Source organism: Muntiacus reevesi, chromosome 4, assembly GCF_963930625.1.
Source record: "Muntiacus reevesi chromosome 4, mMunRee1.1, whole genome shotgun sequence".
NCBI lineage: Eukaryota > Metazoa > Chordata > Mammalia > Artiodactyla > Cervidae > Muntiacus > Muntiacus reevesi.
In genome coordinates, this window is record NC_089252.1 from 110,670,323 (window position 1) to 110,693,038 (window position 22,716).

A 22,716-nucleotide genomic window follows, 5' to 3' on the forward strand; every position below is an offset into this window, starting at 1 on the left:
GAGGAGCCTGGTGGGTCCCAAAGAGTCGGACACGACTGAAGTGACTCAGCAATCCCTAAAAATAGTTTGTGCTGCCTATTTTTGAACTTCGTGCAATATGTACCTTTTGGTGTCTGACTTCTTTCAACAATATGTTTTATGAGATTTACCATATTGCTACGTTCTCATTGCTCTTGAGTATTCTGTGCATTCATCCTGCCTTTGATGACAGCTAGTGGGTTTCTAGTTGGGGCTATACTCAACAGTGCCACCGTCAACAGTCTCATGTTTCTTTCCTGCTGCTTACATGCATGATATTTCCAGGGCACACTACAAGAAATGGACCTGCATGTTGTGAGTTAGGCACATTTTCTACTTTACTCAATGATCCCAAAGTTTTTCACAGTGCTGGTCCCAGTCCATCTCCTGTAGCAGTGTAATGATAGCAATCTCATTACTCCATGGTCTTGACAACTAACAACAGGGTGGAGTAGGAGTGAGTCATCCTCCTGTATAGTATGAGGAGCATGGGATTCTTGGGGTGGGACTTCAATGGAGTGATGAGGAGGGGTCCGGGGTGGGACTTCAATGGAGTGATGAGGAGGGGTCCGGGGTGGGACTTCAATGGGGTGATGAGGAGGGGTCCCAAGATGTCACTTACTCTGCTGATTCATGAAGACCCAGGCTTGCAAACTGCTTCCTCTCAGGAGGTTACCTTCTAGGCCCCAGACAGCTCACCTCCCTCCACCCATGAGCTGTTCTCTTAAAAGTGCAGAGAAAAAATGTGGGAAGAAGGAAAACTCAAGTTCCAGCTCAGTCAGTCTCAGCAGGAACTAGCCATCCCCTGTTAGAGCCTCAGTTTCCATACCTCCAGGAAAGCCATGAGAAGGGCTTTGAGGATCTTGAACTGGGTACTGGGGATGCCTCACAGGCCAGGGAGTAGGCACTGTCACAACTACCACAGACTCAGTGTTAGGCATACAGGGACATGGTCAAGGCCAAGGCTGAGCCAAGGAGGTACTGTCATGGGCCAGACACCAGGTGCTGTCACAGGCCTTGCGTTTGGCAAAAGGTGCACCATACCAGAGGGGTATCTGGCAACCGCATCACATCACAATCCTGGCAGGTCATGACCCAGACCACACTGTCTCCTTAGCTTCCTGATTCTGCCCCACTTCCTGCTATATAAACAAACCATGAGTTCTAGAATTCTCACGCAGTGGAGATGCCCTGCCCCCTAGTCCCGTTATGAGAACCCGTGAGAGCTGTTCCCTTGCTTGCTATGGCCTGTGGGCAGGGAGCTCTAAAGGGCCTCGCATCTTCATTTCCTTCTGCCAGGGCTGACAGTAACCTCTTTGTTGAAGGTAGGGCTTTGGGAACATGAGAGAGAGGCAGGAGGACTCTACCCGGGTGCCCATGTCAGCGCCCTCATGCCTGAAGGGCCTCCATTTGTTCTTGATGGGCACCTCCTCACCAGACTGCATGGTGTGCCAAACTTGGGGACCCAGACAGTGTCAAGGCAGTTCCTGTTTGCAGGTGACCATGAACATGAGGAAAGAGCCTTGTTAAAAGTAGAATAAAACTCATAATCTGTGTAGTGGATGAGCTTGTTAGGGAGGCACAGTCTCAGAGAACCAGGACTCGTGCTGAGGACAGTGTGATATGTACGTGACTGCTCACCCCATGGAAGGCATCGTTCACACGGCTTATGTCACAACACCCCATGAGGTGGACCACTTCACAGTGGGAACCAGCAGCCCAGAGAGCTAAATGCTTATGGGGCTTGGATTCAATACCAATTTTCAATAGACTCTTTGGGGGTAAAAAGTTTGGGACCCCATGTGACAAAATCTGGGATCCCACCCTAGCTGACCACATGTAATATTGTGGTGGCAGCCCTGCTTCAGATTACCTGCCAGCTGCCCATTCTGCCCCTTGGCAGAAAATATGCTGGCATGGCATCTGTTGGTAGGGATGTGTCCCCCAACTTAGGGACTTTGTCCTTTTCCCTTACTGTGTGACTTGCTTTCCCAGACCAGTCCCTTAAGTGAGGGACTGAATGAATGAGTGCTGTTCTGCTCTCTGCTGTCCTCAGGCATCTGTGATGTTTGGGGCTGGTGAGGATGTGCACTGCTCCTCGTTGCTGATGGCTGTGCCTGTGATGATGTGGGGGTGAGAAGCTGTGACCTTGTAGGGATGGAGGTCATTAGCCAAGATAGGTGTCTCCATCACCATGTGTGAGTGCAGGTGGTGACATCAGAATACAGCTTATGAGTGGGAGTGCTTAGACTCTGGAACTCCAGAAGGGGTGGAGGTGATCTGCAGTGGTCTCTTGGAGCCACTGAGGGTCCCCTGTGTGTGGAATAGTATCACTGTGCCTATGAGAAGATTGATCTGCAACATCTCATGCCCTCAAATTAATCCATCCTGGTTCCCTAAAGATTCAGCTGCTGTACTTGGTGCTGGCATCTGGTGCTGGCATCTCCAAGCTGAATCCTGCAAATCTTGCATAAGCTTTTGGGGGAAGAGATCAGAGTCAGTGTTGTCCTGGACATGAGTTCTGAGGAGTGCTATTCTCTGAAACTGAAGAACCCACTATAGTTGTGGATCACAGAAGCAAAGTCCAACCCTTCCTCCTAGAGCTGTCAGTTCCTTCCTTGCCACTTACTGGCCCCAACAGCGGGAATGGGAGGAGAAGGGGCTGCATTGAACTAGATAGGAGATTTAGATTTTCAAGTGGTGAAGTTCATTCTGTGGGACCCTGGCTCTCCAGGGCCTTAGCCTTGTGAGAAAGGAAAGGGGAAGACTTTGGAAGCCTTCTCTTTCCTCCCAAAGTCTCCATTGGGGTAGGCTGTAATCTGAAACAAGGTAGCCATAAATCCACCACAGTATATGAGAAAGGCTGGAAAATATAGCCACCCCACCTTGGGGCAGACAGAAAATAGGACAGCAAGGCATTGGCCAGAGACACGGGGAAGAATGGAGCAATGAGAGGGCAAGGTAGACCAAACTCCATGGAAATGTTGGGGCCTGTGTGGGTGCCTGTGGATCCCTGTAGGGAGACACTGGTTGAGGGAAAAGGTGACCAGCCTCAGGTGTGGCAAGGAAACCTGACACCCACATCTGATAGCAGTACCAAGAGCCCTTGGACATGGTGGAACAAGACCAAACATCAGTGGTTTGGGACTGACTGAGGGATTGCTATGAGGCATGGCCCAGTAGATGTTTCTGCTAGTGTATGGGTCGCAATAGATGGTTAGCCTGGTCTGTTCATTGTTGTACCCTCTCCACCACCACCATAATTCCCCTCCTGCCCCTTCCCCCCATTCCCAGGCAAGGACAAGCTTTGCTTGCTGCTGCTGAGTCCCTGAAGCTCTGGTTGGCACTGCACGCTGAACTGCTTAGGGAAACACTTGCTGGAACCACATCTGCTTGAGACAGTGTGAACACATGTCCCAGTTTGCATGTAATGAGGAGGTCTCTGACCTCCTTGTGACGGCCTCTAGACCCCAGTCCAGACTTGACAGCAGGTTATACATTGATAAAAAAAAAACCTTTTTGTCTTTAATCTCAGTCTCAAACCTTTGCTGTAGAATTTCTCCTTTTCCTATCTTCAGTGATGTTGAGTTATTAAATACTAGTCCAGGAAGGTTCAGTTCAAAATCTCAGTCTCATAGCCAGTTCAATGCAGCCCTGTCTCCTCCCACTCATGCTGTTGGGGCCAGTGAGGGGCAAGGAGGGAACTGACAAGCATCCTTACTCATTGCCTGGAATAGTCACAGAGAGCACACCTCCAGGGCTGGTGGGCCATGGAGGCAGGCCCGGGACTTGTACAATGTGACGTCACTGTCCGTTGCTTCCTGGCCGCAACTGACCAGCAGCCCTGCTCATTGTGCCCCATCACTTAGTGCTTGACTGAATCTCACCCCTCTGATGATTCTCTTTCCCCGTCACTCCCCTAACCTGCTTGTGTTAACAAGGGAGAAGGGATGACCCTTAGGCTGTTGGATCCGAACAAGCCCTGGAGAGGTTGTCTGGTCCCCATTGTTTGGAGACTCTGTTTTTAGCATGGAGCTCCTGCTGCCTCTGGGCCTTTGGTTGCCACTTTGGGGGTGGTGAGAAAAGTCCCTCCCCACATGTGCATGTGGCTGTGGCTGCTTGTGATGGCTGGAAGTCTGAGGGCTGCCTCTTGCTGCCTGAGAGTCTGCATGAGGCTAGCACGGCCCCCTCTCTACCTTTTTCCTAAGGGTCCTGGTTCCGGGGTTGTGGTCGGACTAACATCTCCTGCAAGAATGTAAACGGAAAGTTAGTGGAGGTAGGCAAGTGGCCATGGCAGGTGAGCATCCTATTCCTGGGCATGAACATCTGCAGCGGCTCCCTCATCCACCACCAGTGGGTCCTTACAGCTGCACACTGCTTACAGAGGTCAGTCAGGGTGGCCAGTGGTCTCAGGGGCTCTGCTTTTTGGCCTGGGAGGCCCTGCTGAATCTGGTGATCCGGCAGTAGGGGCCTGGCTGGGTAGCCCTGTGCTCAGCTTGTGTCTCTCTACCCGTTCCATGTTTGACCTCACTGCTGGTGATCTGCCTCCTACCCATGATCCTGCAGATCCAAGGACCCCTTGTCATACTCCGTGAAGATGGGAGTTCAGAGCCTCTCAGAAAATGGTACCGAACTTCCAGTCATTCACGTCGTGATTCATGAGGATTTCACTAACCTGTCCCAGGATCTTGCCCTCCTGAAGCTCAGGGACTCTGTCTCCTGGTCCCCACTCATCCAGCCTGTCTGTCTACCTAACCCCAAACTCAAGCCATCTTTTGGATCCCTGTGCTGGATGATCGGGTGGGGAAAAATGGATATTCACGGTAAGTGAAAGCAGGCTGAGGTCCCAAGATACCTGCCTCTTCAGAACATAGCTCCACCAGGGGCTCCTCCATCCCATTCCTTTCTTCACTCCATCAGCAAACATTTCCTGAGCACTTAAATGTGCTGCACATTGTCCTGAACTCTGTTGATGGGAGAATATATACAGCACCCTGGTGTAAAAGACACCCATGATGTCCATGGACCTCAGTTCCCAAAGTTAAGTTAAATCCAATGTCAAACTCTCACCTTGCAGCCTGGAAGGAAATTACCTTTGTTACTGGGATTCCCTGTCTGCAGGTGGCACAGGGGCCATAGTCTCAGGGGCTACCTAGACATCGGGTAGCCATTTACACGCTTGTTGCCTTGAGCACCAAGACTTCCTGTCCCCTGTTGGTGTCACTGTGAGGTCCTAGAATTGAGGAGCCTTTGTGGGTCCTGCCTTCCAGGGGGTGGCTCCGTCTAGGCTTCAGGGTCTTGCCACCTTGGCAGGTAGCAATGGAACAGTGCTCAGCCACTCATGCTCATGGAACCTGAATCCTTGGCTTCCTTCAGTGCCTGGATGTTGTTCTGAGTCCCTCAGGAGACTTTTGCTTAGACTTTTTAATGCGGGCATTAAAAAGTCAGACTTTCGGCATTTTCAAAAGTCAGACTGTGGAGTGGGGCCTTTGTGAATCACTATCCTAGGAAATGGCCCTGCCTCCCACGTTATGAATCTGGATAGCTCCAAGATGGAGGTGAGCTGAAGAGATAGTGAGGCAGGATCTCTCTCTCTCCAGTGAAACCGCAGTCCCCCTACAGCCTTCAGGAGGTGGCTGTCAAGATCATAAATAATGATATCTGCAATCAACAGTACAAGTTCCTCTTCTTGACAGACCAGAAGAAGTTACTTGGGAATGACATGATCTGTGCCGCCTCATACTTGGGCTTGGACACCTGTCAGGTATGCAGTGTCTAGACCCGGGCAAGAAGGTGACTTTTAGCGGTCATGCATTCTTTCCCACGTGGCCCTGGGAGATTATCACCTTTCCCTGGGCCCCACTTTCCCCACTCTGTAAAATAGGGATGAAAATACTTTTCACTCCTCTCCCCAATTATAGTTAATAATGGCAGTACTTACAGGGAACTGCTGGGTGATAGGCTGTGCGTACTTTCATATGTAATAGTCATTGCCAAATCGTTTTCCAAAGCGATTGTAGTAATCTATATTCTTGCAGCAGTGTTTGAGAATTTCACTGCTCTATATCCTTGCCAACTTTTGGTATTGGCCAGACTAAAATGTTCTCCGTTCTGAGGAGAAATAGTGCCCTATGGTGGTTGCACGTACAGGTCTAGTTACTAGCGTACTTGTGCATCCTTTCACACGTTTATTCACCATTCATGATTCCTTTTCTGTGAGTCGCTTGTTCTATTGTTTGCTGTTTTCTTTTTATTATATCTTTTATATTTTGGGTACTGATTTTATGTTCATTGTATATATTGCAAATATTTTCTTTTTGAAATCATTTTATATATACTGTCTTTGCTGAACAGCAATTTGGATTTTTTAAAACATTTTTTTGAGGTATAGTGGATTAACAGTGTTGTGTTAGCAATTTAGTTTTTATTTCAGTCAAACGTATATCCATTTTTTTCCCCTTTTGGCTTATGCTTATTTAAGAAACCCTTCATCTTTCCTGAGGTTATAAAGACATTTTCCTATGTTTTCGTTTTCCTCAAAGTTTGGAAATTTTGGTTTCTACATTTAGGTCTTGAATCACGTGCATTCACTTCATAAATAGTGAAAGTTAGAGGTCTATTTTTATTTATTTCTGTGTATGGCCTACCAGTTTTCCCAGTGTCATTCAGTGAAAATACCATTTCCTCTACTGGCTGTCACCACTAACCTCATAAATCAAATGTCTGTATACACAGAGGATAGTTTCTTGAGTTGGACACCTTAACTTTTTTTCATCTTTAATACAAGTGTTTCTTTTGGTTTTTTAAAATTGAAGTATAGTTGATTTATTGTGTTAGTTTTAGGTTTATAGCATAGCGATTCAGTGTTTTTGCAGATTATATTCTGTTATAGGTTATTACATGATAATGAGTATAATTTCTGTCCTGTACAGTATATGCTTATTGCTTATCTATTTTATACATATTGAATAGTAGTTTGTATCTGTTAATCCCATACCCCTAATTTTTTCCTGCCTGTGTCCCTTCTCCCTTTGGTAACCACAAGATTGTTTTCTGTATCAGTGACTGTGTTTCTGTTTTGTGTATACATTCATTTGTATTCTTTTTTAGATTCCACATATAAGTGATATCATATAGTATTTGTCTTTATCTGACTTATTTCACTAAGTGTAATGTTCTCTAGGCTCATCCACATTGCAAGTGGCATTATTTCATTCTTTTTTTATAGACTGAATTATATTCCATTGTGTGTGTGTGGGTATCATATCTCCTTAAGCCAATTGTCTGTTGATTGGCACTTGGGTTGCTTCCATGCTGTTAAAGTGCTGCACTCAATATGCCAGCAAATTTGGAAAACTGAGCAGTGGCCACAGGACTGGAAAAGGTCAATTTTCATTCCAATCCCAAAGAAAGGCAATGCCAAAGAATGTTCAAACTACCACACAATTGCACTCATTTCACATGCTAACAAGGTCATGCTCAAAATCCTCCAAGCTAGGCTTTAACAGTATGTGAACTGAGAACTTCCAGATGTACAAGCTGGATTTAGAAAAGGTAGAGGAACCAGAGATCAAATTGTCAACATCTGTTGGATCATGAAAAAGCAAAAGAATTCCAGAAAAACACCTACTTCTGCTTCATTGACTACACTAAAGCCTTTGTGTGGATCACAACAAACTGTGGGGAATTCTTGAAGAGATAGGAATACCAGACAAACTTACCTGCCTCCTGAGAAACCTGTATGCAGGTCAAGAAGCAATAGTTACAACTGAACATGGAACAATAGTCTGGTTCAAAATTGGGAAAGGAGTGTGTCTAAGCTGCATATTGTCACCCTGTCTATTTAACTTATATGCAGAATATGAAATGCCAGGCTGGATGAAGCATAAACTGGAATCAACATTGCCAGGAGAAATATCAGTAACCTGAAGTATGCAGATGATACCACCCTTATGGCAGAAAGCGGAAGAGGAACTAAAGAGCCTCTTGGAGGTGAAAGAGAGTGAAAGTGAATGTTGTTTAGTTATGTCTGACTGTTTGTGACCCCGTGAACTATACAGTCCATGGAATTTTCTAGGCCAGAATACTGGAGTGGGTAACCTTTCCCTTCTCCAGGGGATCTTCCCAACCCCGTGACTGAACCCAGGTCTCCTGCATTGCAGTCAGATTCTTTACCAGCTGAGTCACAAGGGACGGTTAAGAATACTGGAGTGGGTGGCCTGTCCCTTCTCTAGCGGATCTTCCTGACTCAGGAATCCAACCAGGGTCTCCTGCATTGATGTCGGATTCTTTACAAACTGAGCTATCAGGGAAGCCTGGAGAGTGAAAAAGTTGGCTTAAAACAACATTCAAAAAACTAAGATCATGGCATCCGGTCACATCACTTCATGGCTCATAGATGGGGAGACAGTGGAAACTGTGGCAGACTTTATTTTCTTGGGCTCCAAAATCACTGCAGATGGTGACTGCAGCCGTGAAATTAAAAGACTCTCGCTCCTTGGAAGAGATGCTATGAGAAACCTAGACAGCATATTAAAAAGCAGAGACATTACTTTGCCGACAAAGGTCCCCCTAGTCAAAGCTGTGGTTTTTCCAGTAGTCATGTACTGATGGGAGAGTTGGATCATAAAGAAGGCTGAGCACCAAAGAATTGATGCTTTTGAACTGTGGTGTTGGAGAAGACTCTTGAGAGTCCCATGGACTGCAAGGAGATCAAACCAGTCAATCCTAAAAAATATCAACCCAGAAAATTCATTGGAAGGACTGATGCTGAAACTGAAGTTCCAGTACTTTGGCCACCTGATATGAAGAGTCAATTCATTGGAAAAGACCCTGATGCTGGGAAAGATACAAGGCAGGAAAAGGGGATGACAGAGGATGAGATGGTTGGATGGCATCACCAACCCAGTGGACATGAGTTTGAGTAAACTCTAGGAGATAGTGAAGGACAGGCAAGCCTGGTATGCTGCAGTCCATGGGGTCTCAAAGAATCAGATACAACTGAGCAGCTGAACAACAACAAATTAAATCTGTAGATTGCTTTGAGTAGTATGGCCATTTTAATAATATTAATTTTGAAATCCAAGAGCACAGATTATCTTTGCATTTCTTTCAGTCATCGTCAGTTTACTTCATCAGTGTTTTATAGTTCTCAGTGTATAGGTCTTTCACCTCGTTGGTTAAGATTTTTCCTAGGGTTTTTTTACATGATTTTGAACAAGATGGTTTTTTTACTTTCTCTTTCAGATGTTTCACTAGGGTACAAAAATGCAACAAATTTCTGTATATTAATCGTATCCTGAAAACTTACTGAATTCATTTATTCTAATAGTTTTGGATGGAAACTAGGGTTCTCAATATAGAGTATCATGTCATCTGCAAATGTGACAATTTAATCTCTCCCCTTTCAATTTGCATATATTTTATTTCTTTTTCTTGTCAGATTGCTATGGATAGGGCTTCCAGTACTATATTAAATAACAGTGACAAAAAAAAAAAAAAAAAAAAACAGTGATAAGAATGGGCATCCTTGTCTTCTTCCTGAATTCAGGAGGAAAGCTTTCAGCTTTTCACCATTGAATATTATGTTGGCCCTGATTTTGTCATTAATGACCTTTATCATGTTGAGATATGTTTCCTCTATACCCACTTTGATGAGGATTTTTATTATGAATGGATATTGAATTTTATTGATGTATTTCTCGGCATCTACTTAGATGATCATGTGGGTTTTCTTTCATTTTGTTAGTGTGGTGTATCACATTGATTGATTTGTGTATGTTAAACCATCCTTGTGACCCTGGAGTAAATCCAGTTTGATCATGGTGTATGATCTTTTTAATGTATCGTTGGATTCAGTTTAATATTTTGTTGAGGATTTGTACATCTATATTCATAAAAGGTGTTGGCCTGTAATTTTCTTTTCTGATCTTTGTCTAGTTTTGATATTAGGGTAATGGTGGCCTCATAGAATGAATTTGGGGGTATCCCCTCCTCTTTAGTTTTTTGGAATAGTTGGAGAAGGATAGGTATAACTTTTTTTTTCTGTGTTTGATAGAATTCCTCAGTGGAGCTGTTCAGACCTGAACCTCCAGGGAAGTCCCTAAAAATAAACTGATTCTTTTTTTTTTTTGCCTCATGTGGGATCTTAGTTCCAGGACCAGGGATCGAACCCATGCCCCCTCAGTGGAAGCACAGAGTCTTAACCACTGGACAGATCTGAACTTTTGTTTGCAGGCCATGTTTTTGTTTGTTTTTTTGTTTTACAGAATCGATTTCACCTGTAACGATTATGATTAGTCTATTCAAATTGTCTGTTTCTTTTTGACTCAGTCTTGGCAAGCTATATGTTTCTAGAAATTTGTCCAATTTTTCCCATTTCTTCTGTATTGTCCAATTTGTTGACATTTTAGTGTTTATAGTATTTTCTTATGATTTTTGTACATCTATGATATTGATTGCTATTTCTTTTCTTTCTTTCTTATTTTGTTTATTTGGGTCCTCTTTTCTTTTTGGTGAGCCTCGCTAAATGTTTATCAATTTTGTTAATCTTTTCAAAAAAAAAAGCCCTTGGTTTCATCCTTCTTTTCTATTTTTTAAGATCTCTGTTTTACTTATATCATCTCTGGTCTTTATGATTTCCTTCCTTCTGCCAACTTTGGACTTTCTTTGTTCTTCTTTTTCTAATTCTTTTAGGTGGTAGGTTAGGTTGTTTATTTGAGATTTTTCTTTTTTTTCCCTTGAGGAAGGCCTGTATCACTACAAACTTCTCTCAGAATGGTTTTTTCTTTGATATCATCATTGACTTATTGACTTTTAGTAGCATGTTGTTTAGTCTCCATATATTTGTTTTCCGGTTTTTCTGTAGTTGATTTCTAGTTTTATATTGTTGTGGTCAGAAAGATGCTTGATATAATGTCTATCCTATTAAATTTGTTGAGGCTGTTTTTGTGACCTAGTGTGTGAGATAACCTGGAGAACATTCCATGCTCACTTGAAAAGAGTGTGTATTCTATTTTTTTTTAAAATGTGGTGTCCTGTAGATATCAAGTACAACTGATCTTTGGTGTCACTTAGGAGCTCTGTTGCCTTATTGATTTTCTTTTTGAATGATCTGTCTATTGAGATCAGTTGGGTACTAAAGTCTCCTACTGTTAGTGCATTATTGTCAATTTCTCCCTTTATGTCTGCTAGTATTTTCTTTGTATTTAATTGCTCCTGTATTAAGTGTATGTGTTGACAAGTGTAATATCCTCTTCTTGTATTGACCCCTTTATCATTATATAATGTGCTTCTTTGTCTTTTTTTTTTTAATTTTATTTTATTAGTTGGAGGCTAATTACTTCACAACATTTCAGTGGGTTTTGTCATACATTGACATGAATCAGCCATAGAGTTACACATATTCCCCATCCTGATCCCCCTCCCACCTCCCTCTCCACCCGACTCTTCTGGGTCCTCCCAGTGCACCAGGCCCGAGCACTTGTCTCATGCATCTCACCTGGGCTAGTGATTTGTTTCACCATAGATAATATACATGCTGTTCTTTCGAAACATCCCACCCTCACCTTCTCCTACAGAATCCAAAAGTCTGTTCTTTCTTTGTCTTTTATTATGGCCTTTGTTTTAGAGTCTGTTTTGTCTCATATGAGTATTGCTACCCCCACCTTCTTGTCATTTCCATTTGCATGAAATATCTTTTTCTGTCCCCTCACTTTCAGTCTGCATATGTCTTTTGCCTTGAAATGAGTCTCTTGTAAGCAGAGTAATGAAAGGTCTCATTTTGTTTTTTGGTATCCAGTAAGTCACTCTTTGTCTTTTGATCAGAGGATTTAGTCCACTGACATTTAAAGTTTTTATTGGCAGGCATGTACTTATTGCTATTTTATTCCTTGTTTTCCAGTGTGTTTGTAGTTCTTATTTGTTCCTTTCTTCTTCCTTTTGCTTTTCCAATGTGGCTTGATAATTTTCTTTAATAGTATGCTTGAGGTCTTTTCTATTTGGTTTTTGTGTACACACAACCTATAATAAGTATGTTTTTGATTTGTGGTTACCATGGAATTTATATATGTTGATCCATAATTATATCTAGTTGCTTTAAAAAGAAGTCATTCAAGTTCAAACACATTCTAAAAGATCTACTTATTTACTCCCCTCCTTCAGATTTTGTGGTTTTGATGTCGTATTTTACATCTTTATGCTTGCCCCTTTACTGTTTATTGCAGTGATAGCTTACTGTGAATGGTGTCAGATTCATGATCTCTGAAGAAGATTTAGCTTCGGGACCAGGGACCAGGCATGATCACTTAAGAGCTTTTGTGTAGCAGAGTTTTATTAAAGTGAAAAAGGGACAGAGAAATTTTCTGACATAGACATCAGAAGGGGAATGGAAAGTGCCCCCCATTCCTAGTTTTAGCAAGGGAATTATATATTTTTTGATTGGTTATTACAATAAATCAAATAATGTCTCAAGGTTGTAAAGATCTTACTAGACCCACTCCCATAAGATACATTTTAAGATAACAGGATTAGCCAGAGGGTTTTCAGGAAGGAGAAACATGTCCTCAAGCAGGATACGTTACTGGTATATAATCCTTGCTAAGGAATGTTGAAAAAAAAGTGTGTCCTTTCCTCCTCCTTGAGAGCCCCAGATCCCTTTCTCTTCTTCGGGGACCCCGGACTTTTTAATCAACCTGCCTAGGAATTGACTGTCTCGGTAGTTATAATTGCTTTTATAGTTTTTTGTTTGTTTTTTAGTCTATGTTTTGAATTATTTAAGTGATTGTCAATGCTTACTAGTTTGCCTTTCCTATTGGGGTTTTCCTTTCCCTATAGATTGTTTCTTTTCCATTTAGAGAAGATGCTCAACATTTCTTTTAGAATGGTTTAGTGTAACTGAATTCTTTTAGTGTTGCCTGTCTGAGAAATTTTTTTCTCTCTACTTCTGTTCTAAATTATAATCTTGTTGGGTAGAGTATCCTAGGTTTCAGGGCTTTCCCTTTTCATGAATTTGAGCATATTATGCCACTTCCTTTTGGTCTGCAAAGCTTTTGCAGGGAAATCAGCTGATAGCTTTAAGGGGGTTCCCTTGTACATGACTCTGTTTTTCTCTTGCTGCCTTTAGGATTCTCTCTTTAACTTTTGCCATTAAAAATATTTATTTATTTATGGCTGTGTTGGTTATTTGTTGCTGTGAGGACTTTCTCTAGTTGCAGCAAGTGGGGGCTAGTAGTTGTGATGCAAAGGCTTCTCATTGCGATGACTCCTCTTGTTGCAGAGCGTGGGCTCTAGGGTGAGTAGGCTTCAGTGGTTGTGGTGCACAGGCTTAGTTGCCCCACTACATGAGGAACCTTCCCAGACTAGGGATCGATCCAACCCATGTCCCCTGTGTTGGAAGGTGGATTTTTAACCACTGGGCCACCAGGGAAGCCCTGATTTTTGCCATTTTAGCTATAATATGTATTGGTATGGGAATGTTTTGATTCATTTTGTTTGGGACCCTCTGTGCTTTCTGTACCTGTATATGTTTCCTCCTTTAGGCTTAGCAAGTTTTTAGCCATAATTTTTTCAAATACATTTTCTTTTTGTAAAAATTATTTATTTATTTGACTGTGCTGGATCTTTGTTACCGCATGGGCTTTCACTGGTTGTGGCGAGGGGCTATTCTTCTTTGTGGTGTTTGGGTTTCTTATTGTGGTGGCTTCTGTTTTTGTGGAGTATGGGCTCTAGGCACACAGGCTTTAGTAGTTGTGGAGCATAGGTTCAGTAGTTGTTGCTCATGGGCTCAAGTTGATCCACGGCATGTGGGATCTTCCTGGACCAGGGATTGGACTCATGTCCTCTGCATTGGCAGGCGGAATCCCAATCACTGGACCACCAGGGAAGTTCCTTCAAATACATTTTCAATCCCCTTCTCTCTCTTCTCCTTCTGGAATCCCTATTATGCATACATTGGCACTTTTTATATTATACCCATAGATCTCATATTTTGCTTTATTTATTTATTTATTTTTGGTTTTTCATTTGTCTCTCTGCTGTTCAGATTTGGTGATTTCCATTCCATTATTCTGTCTTCTAAATCTCTTATGTATTCTTCTTTGTTATTTTGTTGGCTATTCACTGCCTCTAGAGTGCCTTTTATCTCAGAAATTGATTTATCTATTTTTGATTGGGCCTTCTTTGTAGTTCTACTTTCTTGTTAAAATCATCTATGTTTATACTGATATTCTTTCTTAATTCACTTAGCCTTTTTATTACCAACTTAAAAAACATTTATTTATTTGGCTGCACCAGGTCTTAGTTGTAGCACAGGGAATTGTCAGTCTTCATTTCAGCATGTGGTATCTTTAGTTGGGGCATGAGAACTCTTAGTTGCAGTACGTGGGGTCTAGTTCCTTGATCAGAAATTGAACCCAGGCCCCTGCATTGGGCATGCAGAATCTTAGCCACTGGACCACCAAGAAAGTCCCTATTACCAACTTTTTGAACTCAGTGTCTGGTAGACCGATTATCTCTGTTTCATTACTTGTTCAGGGGTTTTCTTTTGTTCTTTTGGCTGGGAGTAAGTTTCTTTCTTTTAATTTTACTTAACTTTCTCTGTCTCTGTGAATTTAGGTGGAACACAGTTGTGTGATGTGGTCTCGAAGGGGTGGTGTTTCTGTGTGGAAGCGCCCCTTTGTAGGCTGTGTGCCCAGTATCTTTGGTGTGAGGGCTGGATTTGATGCAGACGCCAGCCAAGTCCTTCCGCATGGTGTGCTGGCCACTGTCACCTTGATGGAAGGTGTGGCTGCTGCTAGAGGAGCTAGAGACAGTGCAGGCTGTGAGCCGGGACTTCCCCTCTGCTCCCTCTCTGTGGCCGCCCCACCAGGGGTGGAGTTTGCTCCCACGTTGCTAGGAAACCCTGAGGTTGAGTTCAAGCTAATTCTGTTCCCTTTAAGTCTGTGGTTTTCTTCTCCCTACACTGGGGCTTTTGCCCCAGAGGAGGGGTGTGCTGAAGTAAATGGGGCTTGTGTGCTTACCCAGGTCTGTTGCGCTGCCGGTGTAGGCTTCTGGGGCTCTGCTCACACATAGCCCGAGATTGAGTCTTTTCCCCTGCTTGGTTGTCCCACATCTGGTGCTCTGTCGTGGTGCGGAATGGGAGTGGGGATGGTGGTGTTGGTTGCCAGGGTTCAAGTAGCTGTACCGCCACCACAGAGGCAGCCTGGACAGCCACTGTCCCCACATTTGGACCCCACCCCAGAACCCTGTGCCGCCTCTGCCTTGCTGCACTGACTCTTTTCCCAGGACCCAGCTGCCTTCCATTCTGTGCCAGGCTGAGGCATCGCTTGAGTGGGGTTTAAGTTTAAGGCAGTAAGGCAGCAGTCATTAGGCAGGCGTCTCTCTAACTTGTCATTAAGCTAGCACTGGCACACTCCTCGTGCGTGGCATCTAGGTTTCTCCTGCCTATCTGTCCCAGTGGTTCTCCCAGCAGCCATGTAGGACTCCAGGACTGGGATGGCCAGTCTGCGGCTTGACTTGCTCACTGCTCAAGGTGAGATTTTCCCGTACTGTCTTTCTTCTCCTCTTAGACCCCTTCCAGGGGCACAGGTCCTGACCCGATGCTTTTTTCTTGTCACACTTTGTTACATGGGGATCCTTCTTGCAGCCTTGGTTGTCTAGGAGTTCTGCCAGTTCCAGATTTATCTTTTTTAGATTCTTTTCCCATACGGACCATTGCAGAGTATTGAGTAGAGTTCCCTGTGCTGTACAATAGGTCCTCGTTAGTTATCTACTGAGAAGTTTGACTTTAAATCAACTTGAGCTTTGTGCTTATTGTGTGGATATATATATTCTGATTTCTAAACTGAGACATTTATATGACAGTGTAATCACAGTGATTATGATTACAATAATCACAGGGAGCAAAACAGTCTGATTCTGCCCAGTTTTTACCCAGGATCAAGGAAATACGTTTTAAAGGGACAAAAGGGGTTCAAATGAAGATGCTTATTGTGTTCAGTGTACCATTAACACTTTTCCCTGTCCTTTGCTCATGTTTTTCTATTAAACTACTTTTCTTTTTATTGATTTGTAAAAACTGTAGCTATTATATGCTGTGGTAATTGGTAAGGAACATCGTGTCTTTTTCAACTTAATTTTAGTGGCTTGTAAAATATGTGTATACACACACACGTACTTATGGATAGAGAAGATAAAACAAATATGGTTAAACATTAAATCAGTGGGTCTGAGTAAAAATATTATACTCATAACTTTTTTGTAAGGCTTTTTTAAAATTAATTAATTAATTTAATTTTGGTTCCACTGGGTCTTAGTTGCTGTGCTTGGGCTTCCTCTCGTTGTGGCGAGTAGGAGCTGCTCCTTGTTGCAGTGGTGTGCTGGTTTCTTGCTGCAGGGGCTTCTCTTGTGGATCACAGGCTGTAGGCTCGGGCTTTAATAGTTGTGGTGCACAGGCTTAGTTGCTCCGGACATGTGGAATCTTCCTAGACCAGGGATCAAACTCATGTCTCTGGCATTGCCAGGCGGATTCCTATCTACTGTACTTACAGGGAAGTCCTGTAAGTCTTAAATTACTTCAAAATCAAAAGTTTCTTTTTTTTTAACTTTGGAGACAGGAAGTTTTAACCCTTTGTGAAATGCTTTACAATTTTACCCTACTTGTTCATGATTTACCTTCTTTGGGTGTGGATTTGTTCTCATAGAGTTAATTAAAATTTCCATATGTTCACATTTATCATTATTTCCCTTAGTGATTGTAGTTTTTGTGCTGTGCTTAGAAATCTTTCCCACCCTAAGATTTTTAAAATTCTTTTCTCATATATATTCTTAATTATTTTCTTTAAATATTTTAATTTTGATTCATCTGGAAGGGTGAGAGAAGACACCAGTTATGTCAACAATTTTTATTGAATATCTTTTTTCGGCAATGAATTAGAAATGCCCTCTTTATTATATTATACATTTACATCTTATTTTGTGTATTTCTGCCCTTTGCAGTCTCATTCCTATGCCACCACCACTATTTTAAAATTATAGCTCTACAATTCCTTTTTGTGTGTGGTAAGGCAAGTCCTCCTTTATTATTTTTATTTTAAAGAATTTACCTGGCTGTTCTCCCATGTTCATTCTAATTGAACAATCTTTGTCTCAAGGTGTTTTCTAATTTCTTCTTTGATTTCATTATTGACTCGTTGGTGTTTTAGTAGCATGTTGTCTAGTCTCCATATGTTCTTTTCCCCCCATTTTCTCTTGAACAACCTTAGTGTAATATAAAAGGAAAATCATGTGGTGATCTTGATGGAAATTAACAGATTGATTTGGGGAAAACAGACCCTATTTTGCTTTATTTCTTTGTGTCCCTAGAGCAAGAGTTTATATAGCTTTCTCCATATAGTTTTTGCATGCCCACTTCTTAAGTTTATTCCTAGGTGTTTTATGTCACATCTCTATTGTTGAGATTTGAGCAGTATTTTTTTCAGTGTATTTTCTGTTTGTATTATATCAATATATTGATTTTTGTGTGTATTTACTTTGTAATAAGCAAACTTCCTAGGTATAGTGGATTCTCTTTAATTTTGTAGGCCCAGAGACATACCATCTGCAAACAGTGATAAAGTTGTCTCCTACTTTTCAATATTATGCCTCTTATTTCTTTTTCTATTTCTATTTTTTTGCAATGTCAAAAATCATATTCCAGAACAGTTCCTCTGTCTTCCATAAGACACTGTGCTATCTTGTTTTAGTTATATGTCTTATAAACAATGTAAGGCTCAGTGCCTTATACTTTCCAACACATTTGGGAGGCTTTCCTTTAATCTATTTACCAAGAAGGTTTCTTTTTATACCCCTCACTTTATGTATTGGTTTGATTTTTTTTCCACTCCACTTTTTCCCTGTAGTGATTTAAAAGTTGTATCTCAGTGTCATTCTCCTGTTGGTCACCTAATAGTTTCCACACATGTATTTAAATTTAACACCCAGGGTTAATCAATGTGTGCAGCTTCCTCAACAGAACAAGAACCTTCCTTCCTTTTGACTTGCCCTACTTCCATCCACCAGACTAATTTTGTTGAAAACATCTAGGAGTTCAGCTCACTGAACCCTTTTATTATATCCCAAGAGTTTTTGTTGACTCTCTTGAGCTTTCCAGGTCTATACCCATATGAGCTATGATTAGTGATGATTTTGCTTCTTTCATTTTCATGATTTTTACTTTTTCCATTATTCTGGTACTGTCCCTGAAAGCAGCCTGGAATTGTGGCTCTGCTTTTTCTTGTTGCTGACCTTCTTGGACGTGCTTTCCACACTTCATTATGAAGCATCTTGCTAACGTGGCATATCATCTGTGGAGGACAGAGCGATTGCTTTCTGTTTCACTGTGGCATTTTATTTCAGAAGCGAATGCTAAACTTCATAAAACATGTTTTCTGCAACTCTCAAGATGATTCTATACCCTTCCGCATGCTAAGTTGGTTCTGTGAACAGACTCCTCGTGTCTGTTTACCCTGACTGCTAGGACCTGCCCTCCCTGGCCATAGTGTGCTTTGGTTTCATTCATCTGTTGTATTCAGATTTATAATATCCTCTTTTAGGATATGTTTACTTTATTTCTTCATCCAACAGACCACCCTCTACTGGGCCCTGGACCAGACATGGGATAGTGGTGGTGCACAGCCCAGGAAAGATACTGGCCCGGGAACAGCCGTCCTGTGAGACACGACACCATACACGCGGTCTTTGTATTGTGTTTTGTTTTCCTCCAGTGAGACTGGGCTGCATTTAAGCTGTGTTGAGAAAGGCACTCCCCTTGTCAAATTATAGAGTCACAACTGTGCTTCACTTAAAAGTACAATCTGTGTTCTAGAACATTTGAAATGACATAAATTATCTGCTCCTTGAACATTAGAAAGAAGTTGCCTATATCTGTTCTCATTTGAAGGGGTAGTTCTTGAGCAGTATTTTACGTTGTTTTGTCCATGGTTATTGGCTTATGATTTGTATTTTCTTAGAAATTATTCATTTCATCCAGAATTTAAATCCATAAAGAGAAAGTTATAAACAGTCTTCAGATCTTAGAAAGTGTATTTTCCCTGGATCTGATTTTAATCTCTTCTACTTGCACCACAAAATATTTGCATTTTCCTCCTCTTTTAGTTTTCCTTGGTAGGACTTAAAAGGTGTTTATCTATTTTGTTGTTTTTTAAGAAAAAGTAATTGATTTTATTTCTCAAGTCTATGATTTTTTTGCTTTCTAATGTATGACATCTCTTTTTTGCCTTTATTAATTCCATTTTAAGTGTCTTCAGCTGAATGTGCAGTGATAAATAATTGATAATAATTTATTTTCATTCCCTCTTGTTTGATGTTAAAAGTATTTAGACTAAGACTATTCTGTGCACAATTTTGGCCCACATCCCATGGGCTTTGCAATATATGGTATTCTTCTCTTTCTGCATTCCAATTATAGATTTTAATTCTGTTTTTACTTTAGCATTTTTGAAAGTTAGTTTTTTTCCGTCTGATGGGGGTGTTTCACATTTTGTTATTGGGTTTTGGTTTTATTTCACTGTGGTAAGAGAATGTCCACATAGGATCTTTCTTTTTTGCCCTCCAATTTTGTCTCTCTTTTTCTCTGAGTTTTCTTTAACTCTGGATTCCCAGAGTCCAGTCAACCATATCTCTCAGGTAAGGATCCTCACACTATCATTACTAGCTTAATTATCACTGGCTTGATTTTCCCCTTCATCTTCCATTTTCTCTCTCCACATAAGGCCCCTACTGAAATGTGTTTAGTAATATCTTTAAAGATGTTTGTATCTTTGAAAAATGTGTCACGTGATATATGGGTATTTTAATTTACATAACTGATGTTCTACATACCCCTCCTGTATTTGTTTGTTGAGGAATCTCAATCTGTTAGAGAATCCACATTAGTTTTATCCTTTCAAGTCATTTCCCCCATGTGCCCTGTGTCAAATTTTTCTCTCTTCTCTATTTTGGGAGGAACCCATAATTTTCAGTTACTTTCAGTTAGTAAATGCCTTGTCCTATTATAAGCCTCAATTTAAAAATTAATTTGATTTAAACTTTACCAAGCCCACTCTGCCTCCCTGGAGTTTTGTTATGGTGGAGTCCAAATTAATTTTTCTCTGTCAGTTTCCCTACCACCTACAACAGAGACTGCCTTTTCCACAGTCATGACACTTTCTGGGCATGAGCCAAGTTTCCTCACTTGCAGGCATCTGGCTGGCTCTCCATTACCCCAGTGGTCTAGTTTTCTGTTTCTATACTAGTGCCATAGTTTGTACAATTATAGCTTTGAAATATATCTAACTCTGCTTAGATATATCTCCAGTCTCCAGCCTCTCCAATTTGCTCTTTTTTTTTTTTCTCAAACTTGTCATAGAATTCATGGCCTTTACCTTTAATATTCGTTCTAGAATCAGATGTCAAGGTCTTGAAAAAATCCTGGTAGCATTTTATTTGGAATTGCTTGAATGTTAGAGGTCAACGCAAGAACTGACATTGTCACAATATTTTGACTGTTTTACTCTCTAATGAATAGAGATAAAAGATGTTTATAAAATGTGTTTGGAGAACAAAGAATAACACAGTCAATACCCATACCTTCACCACCAAGCCTACAAAATAGTGCATCACTAGAAACTTTGAGGTTCTTATGTGATGATTTCTGAATATCAAACTGTGAAGGCTCTGCTGCTGCTTTTGGTTTTTTCTGCTAGCTGGCATTTGTTCTTGGTGCCTCAACTTCCCTGTGTGCGGGGTGATGCTTTAAGAGTGATGACGTGCTTTTTAGAGTGTTCTTCGTGGGAGTTTGCTGAAGCATGGCTTGAAAAGTGAGGTCCTTCAGACAGAATCTATATTTGCTTCTGCCAGGTACCAGGGCATAAAGAAGGTACCAGGGCAAAACCAAGAACTGCTTTAAATGATGTTCTTGGCTCAATTTTTAAAAATCACCCAGACAGTGTGAATTTGAATTACAAGTTCACATGAGGGCAGGTGTTCCCAGTTTATCCTCACGCAGAAGGTGTGGTCCTTTTTGGCAGGAATAACTTTTTGCAGGAGGTTTCCTCTTGGGCTCCCTATCTTGAGCAGGCTCTGGGTTTTGCATTTTGTCTTTTGCCTCCATGAATGAGGCTGTGAAAACCAAAGCTCAGTTTCACTGGGTTTGGCCCATGGCCTTGGGGCAAAAAGTCATCTTCTGGGCTTTGCTGTCAGCTCTCTGGGTTTCAGCCCTCCCTTGTGTTTTGCAATCTGAGGAGTCTATTTTCTTGCCAGCTCACCCATGCATTTAAAATGATAATTAAAAAAAACCTCAAATGTTATCTTCAGCAAGGTGGGGTAGGGGATCTAGCCTTCCATGCTGCAGGAAGCCAGACGCTCAGAACTGACAGTTTTACATTGTTTTAAATTGCCTCACGTAAGAACAACAGGATATCTGTACATTAATGTAGGTCTTCCTTTATCTTATTAAGTATGATTTTGTTATTTTTCCTTACATATCCTATACACTCTTCATTAGATTATATCTTATAAATCTTGGTTTGCTGCTGCTGCTGTTGCTAAGTTGCTTCAGTAGTGTCCGACTCTGTGTGACCCCATAAACGGTAGCCCACGAGGCTCCTCTGTCCCTGGGATTCTCCAGGCAAGAATATTGGAGTGGGTTGCCATTTCCTTCTCCAATGCATGAAAGTGAAAAGTGAAAGCGAGGTCGCTCAGTCGTATCCAACTCTTAGCGACCCCATGGACTGTAGCCTACCAGGCTCCTCCGTCCATGGGATTCCCCAGGCAAGAATACTGGAGTGGGTTGCCATTTCCTTCTCCAAATCTTGGTTTACATTACATTAAAATACATATGTATACATATAGGGAGGGAGGGAGAGCATGGGCTATTTTTCTGATTTATTAAACTTTTCAACAATACTGAAGCATGTAAGTTAGTTTAAAAAATCATAAACCCATCATCGGCAGAAATAAAAGCTGTTACCTTTTGATGTTTGCTGTTGTAAACATTATTCTTACATTTGCCTCTGCTTTGCATGAAAAGAGAGGGGGCAGATTTGCATTTCAAGTAGTTCATTATGCCAGCAGGATGGTAGGAAAGGAGAAAGTCAAGGGTAACACCTTGGAGGCCCACCACAATTTAGAGAGCGTGCAGAGAAGGGGACGGGGGAGTTGTGGTCGGAGGGTTAGCAGGGGAGTGAAGAGAGGCCAGTGTGATCCTGAGCTCAGGCCCCAGAACAGTGCTCCCATGTCACAGGGCAGGCTCCGAGCTATGCCTCAGTATCAGGGACAGCGCGGGCCTAACACAGCTCGTGTTAGGGACATGGCCTGGGAAGGCGCAAGTTTATCTGTTCAGGACCTGGGAGGAGGCCCTCCTGCTGCCTCCCTCATGCCGCCCTTGCTCCCCTCCGCAGAGTAACTCTGGCAATTCTCTGGTCTGCCAAATGAACAACACCTGGATTCAGATGGGGGTGGTGAGCTGGAGCTTTAGCTGCAAACAGCGCCACTTCCCGGGTGTCTACACCAGCACCTCCTACTTCACTGACTGGATGAAGAAGCAGATCGGTGACGTGAGGTTCGTTAATAGGGCCGGGCCTGCCTGCCTCAGCCCGGTCTTCCTCACTAGCTCCATCCTGCTGGTCTCCTTGGGCTGCCTGTGGCTCCTGTGAGTGATGT

The 22,716-nt window shown here is 42.1% G+C and overlaps 1 protein-coding gene across 1 annotated transcript; it reads left to right on the forward strand.

Moving 5' to 3' along the window:
• Positions 1–1,227: 1,227 nt before the first annotated feature.
• On the forward strand, positions 1,228–22,709 carry LOC136167486 (serine protease 46-like). Its single transcript, XM_065935044.1, has 5 exons — positions 1,228–1,237; positions 4,227–4,404; positions 4,585–4,841; positions 5,619–5,782; positions 22,455–22,709. Exons 1-5 carry the CDS (start codon positions 1,228–1,230, stop codon positions 22,707–22,709), a joined length of 864 nt encoding a protein of 287 aa, XP_065791116.1.
• Positions 22,710–22,716: the final 7 nt, after the last annotated feature.

Bases quoted from the DNA above. Each gene is read 5' to 3' on its own strand.
- LOC136167486 (XM_065935044.1), top strand. The intron at 4,405-4,584 runs GTCAGTCAGGGT...ATGATCCTGCAG, and splicing joins GCTGCACACTGCTTACAGAG to ATCCAAGGACCCCTTGTCAT. The intron at 5,783-22,454 runs GTATGCAGTGTC...TCCCCTCCGCAG, and splicing joins TGGGCTTGGACACCTGTCAG to AGTAACTCTGGCAATTCTCT.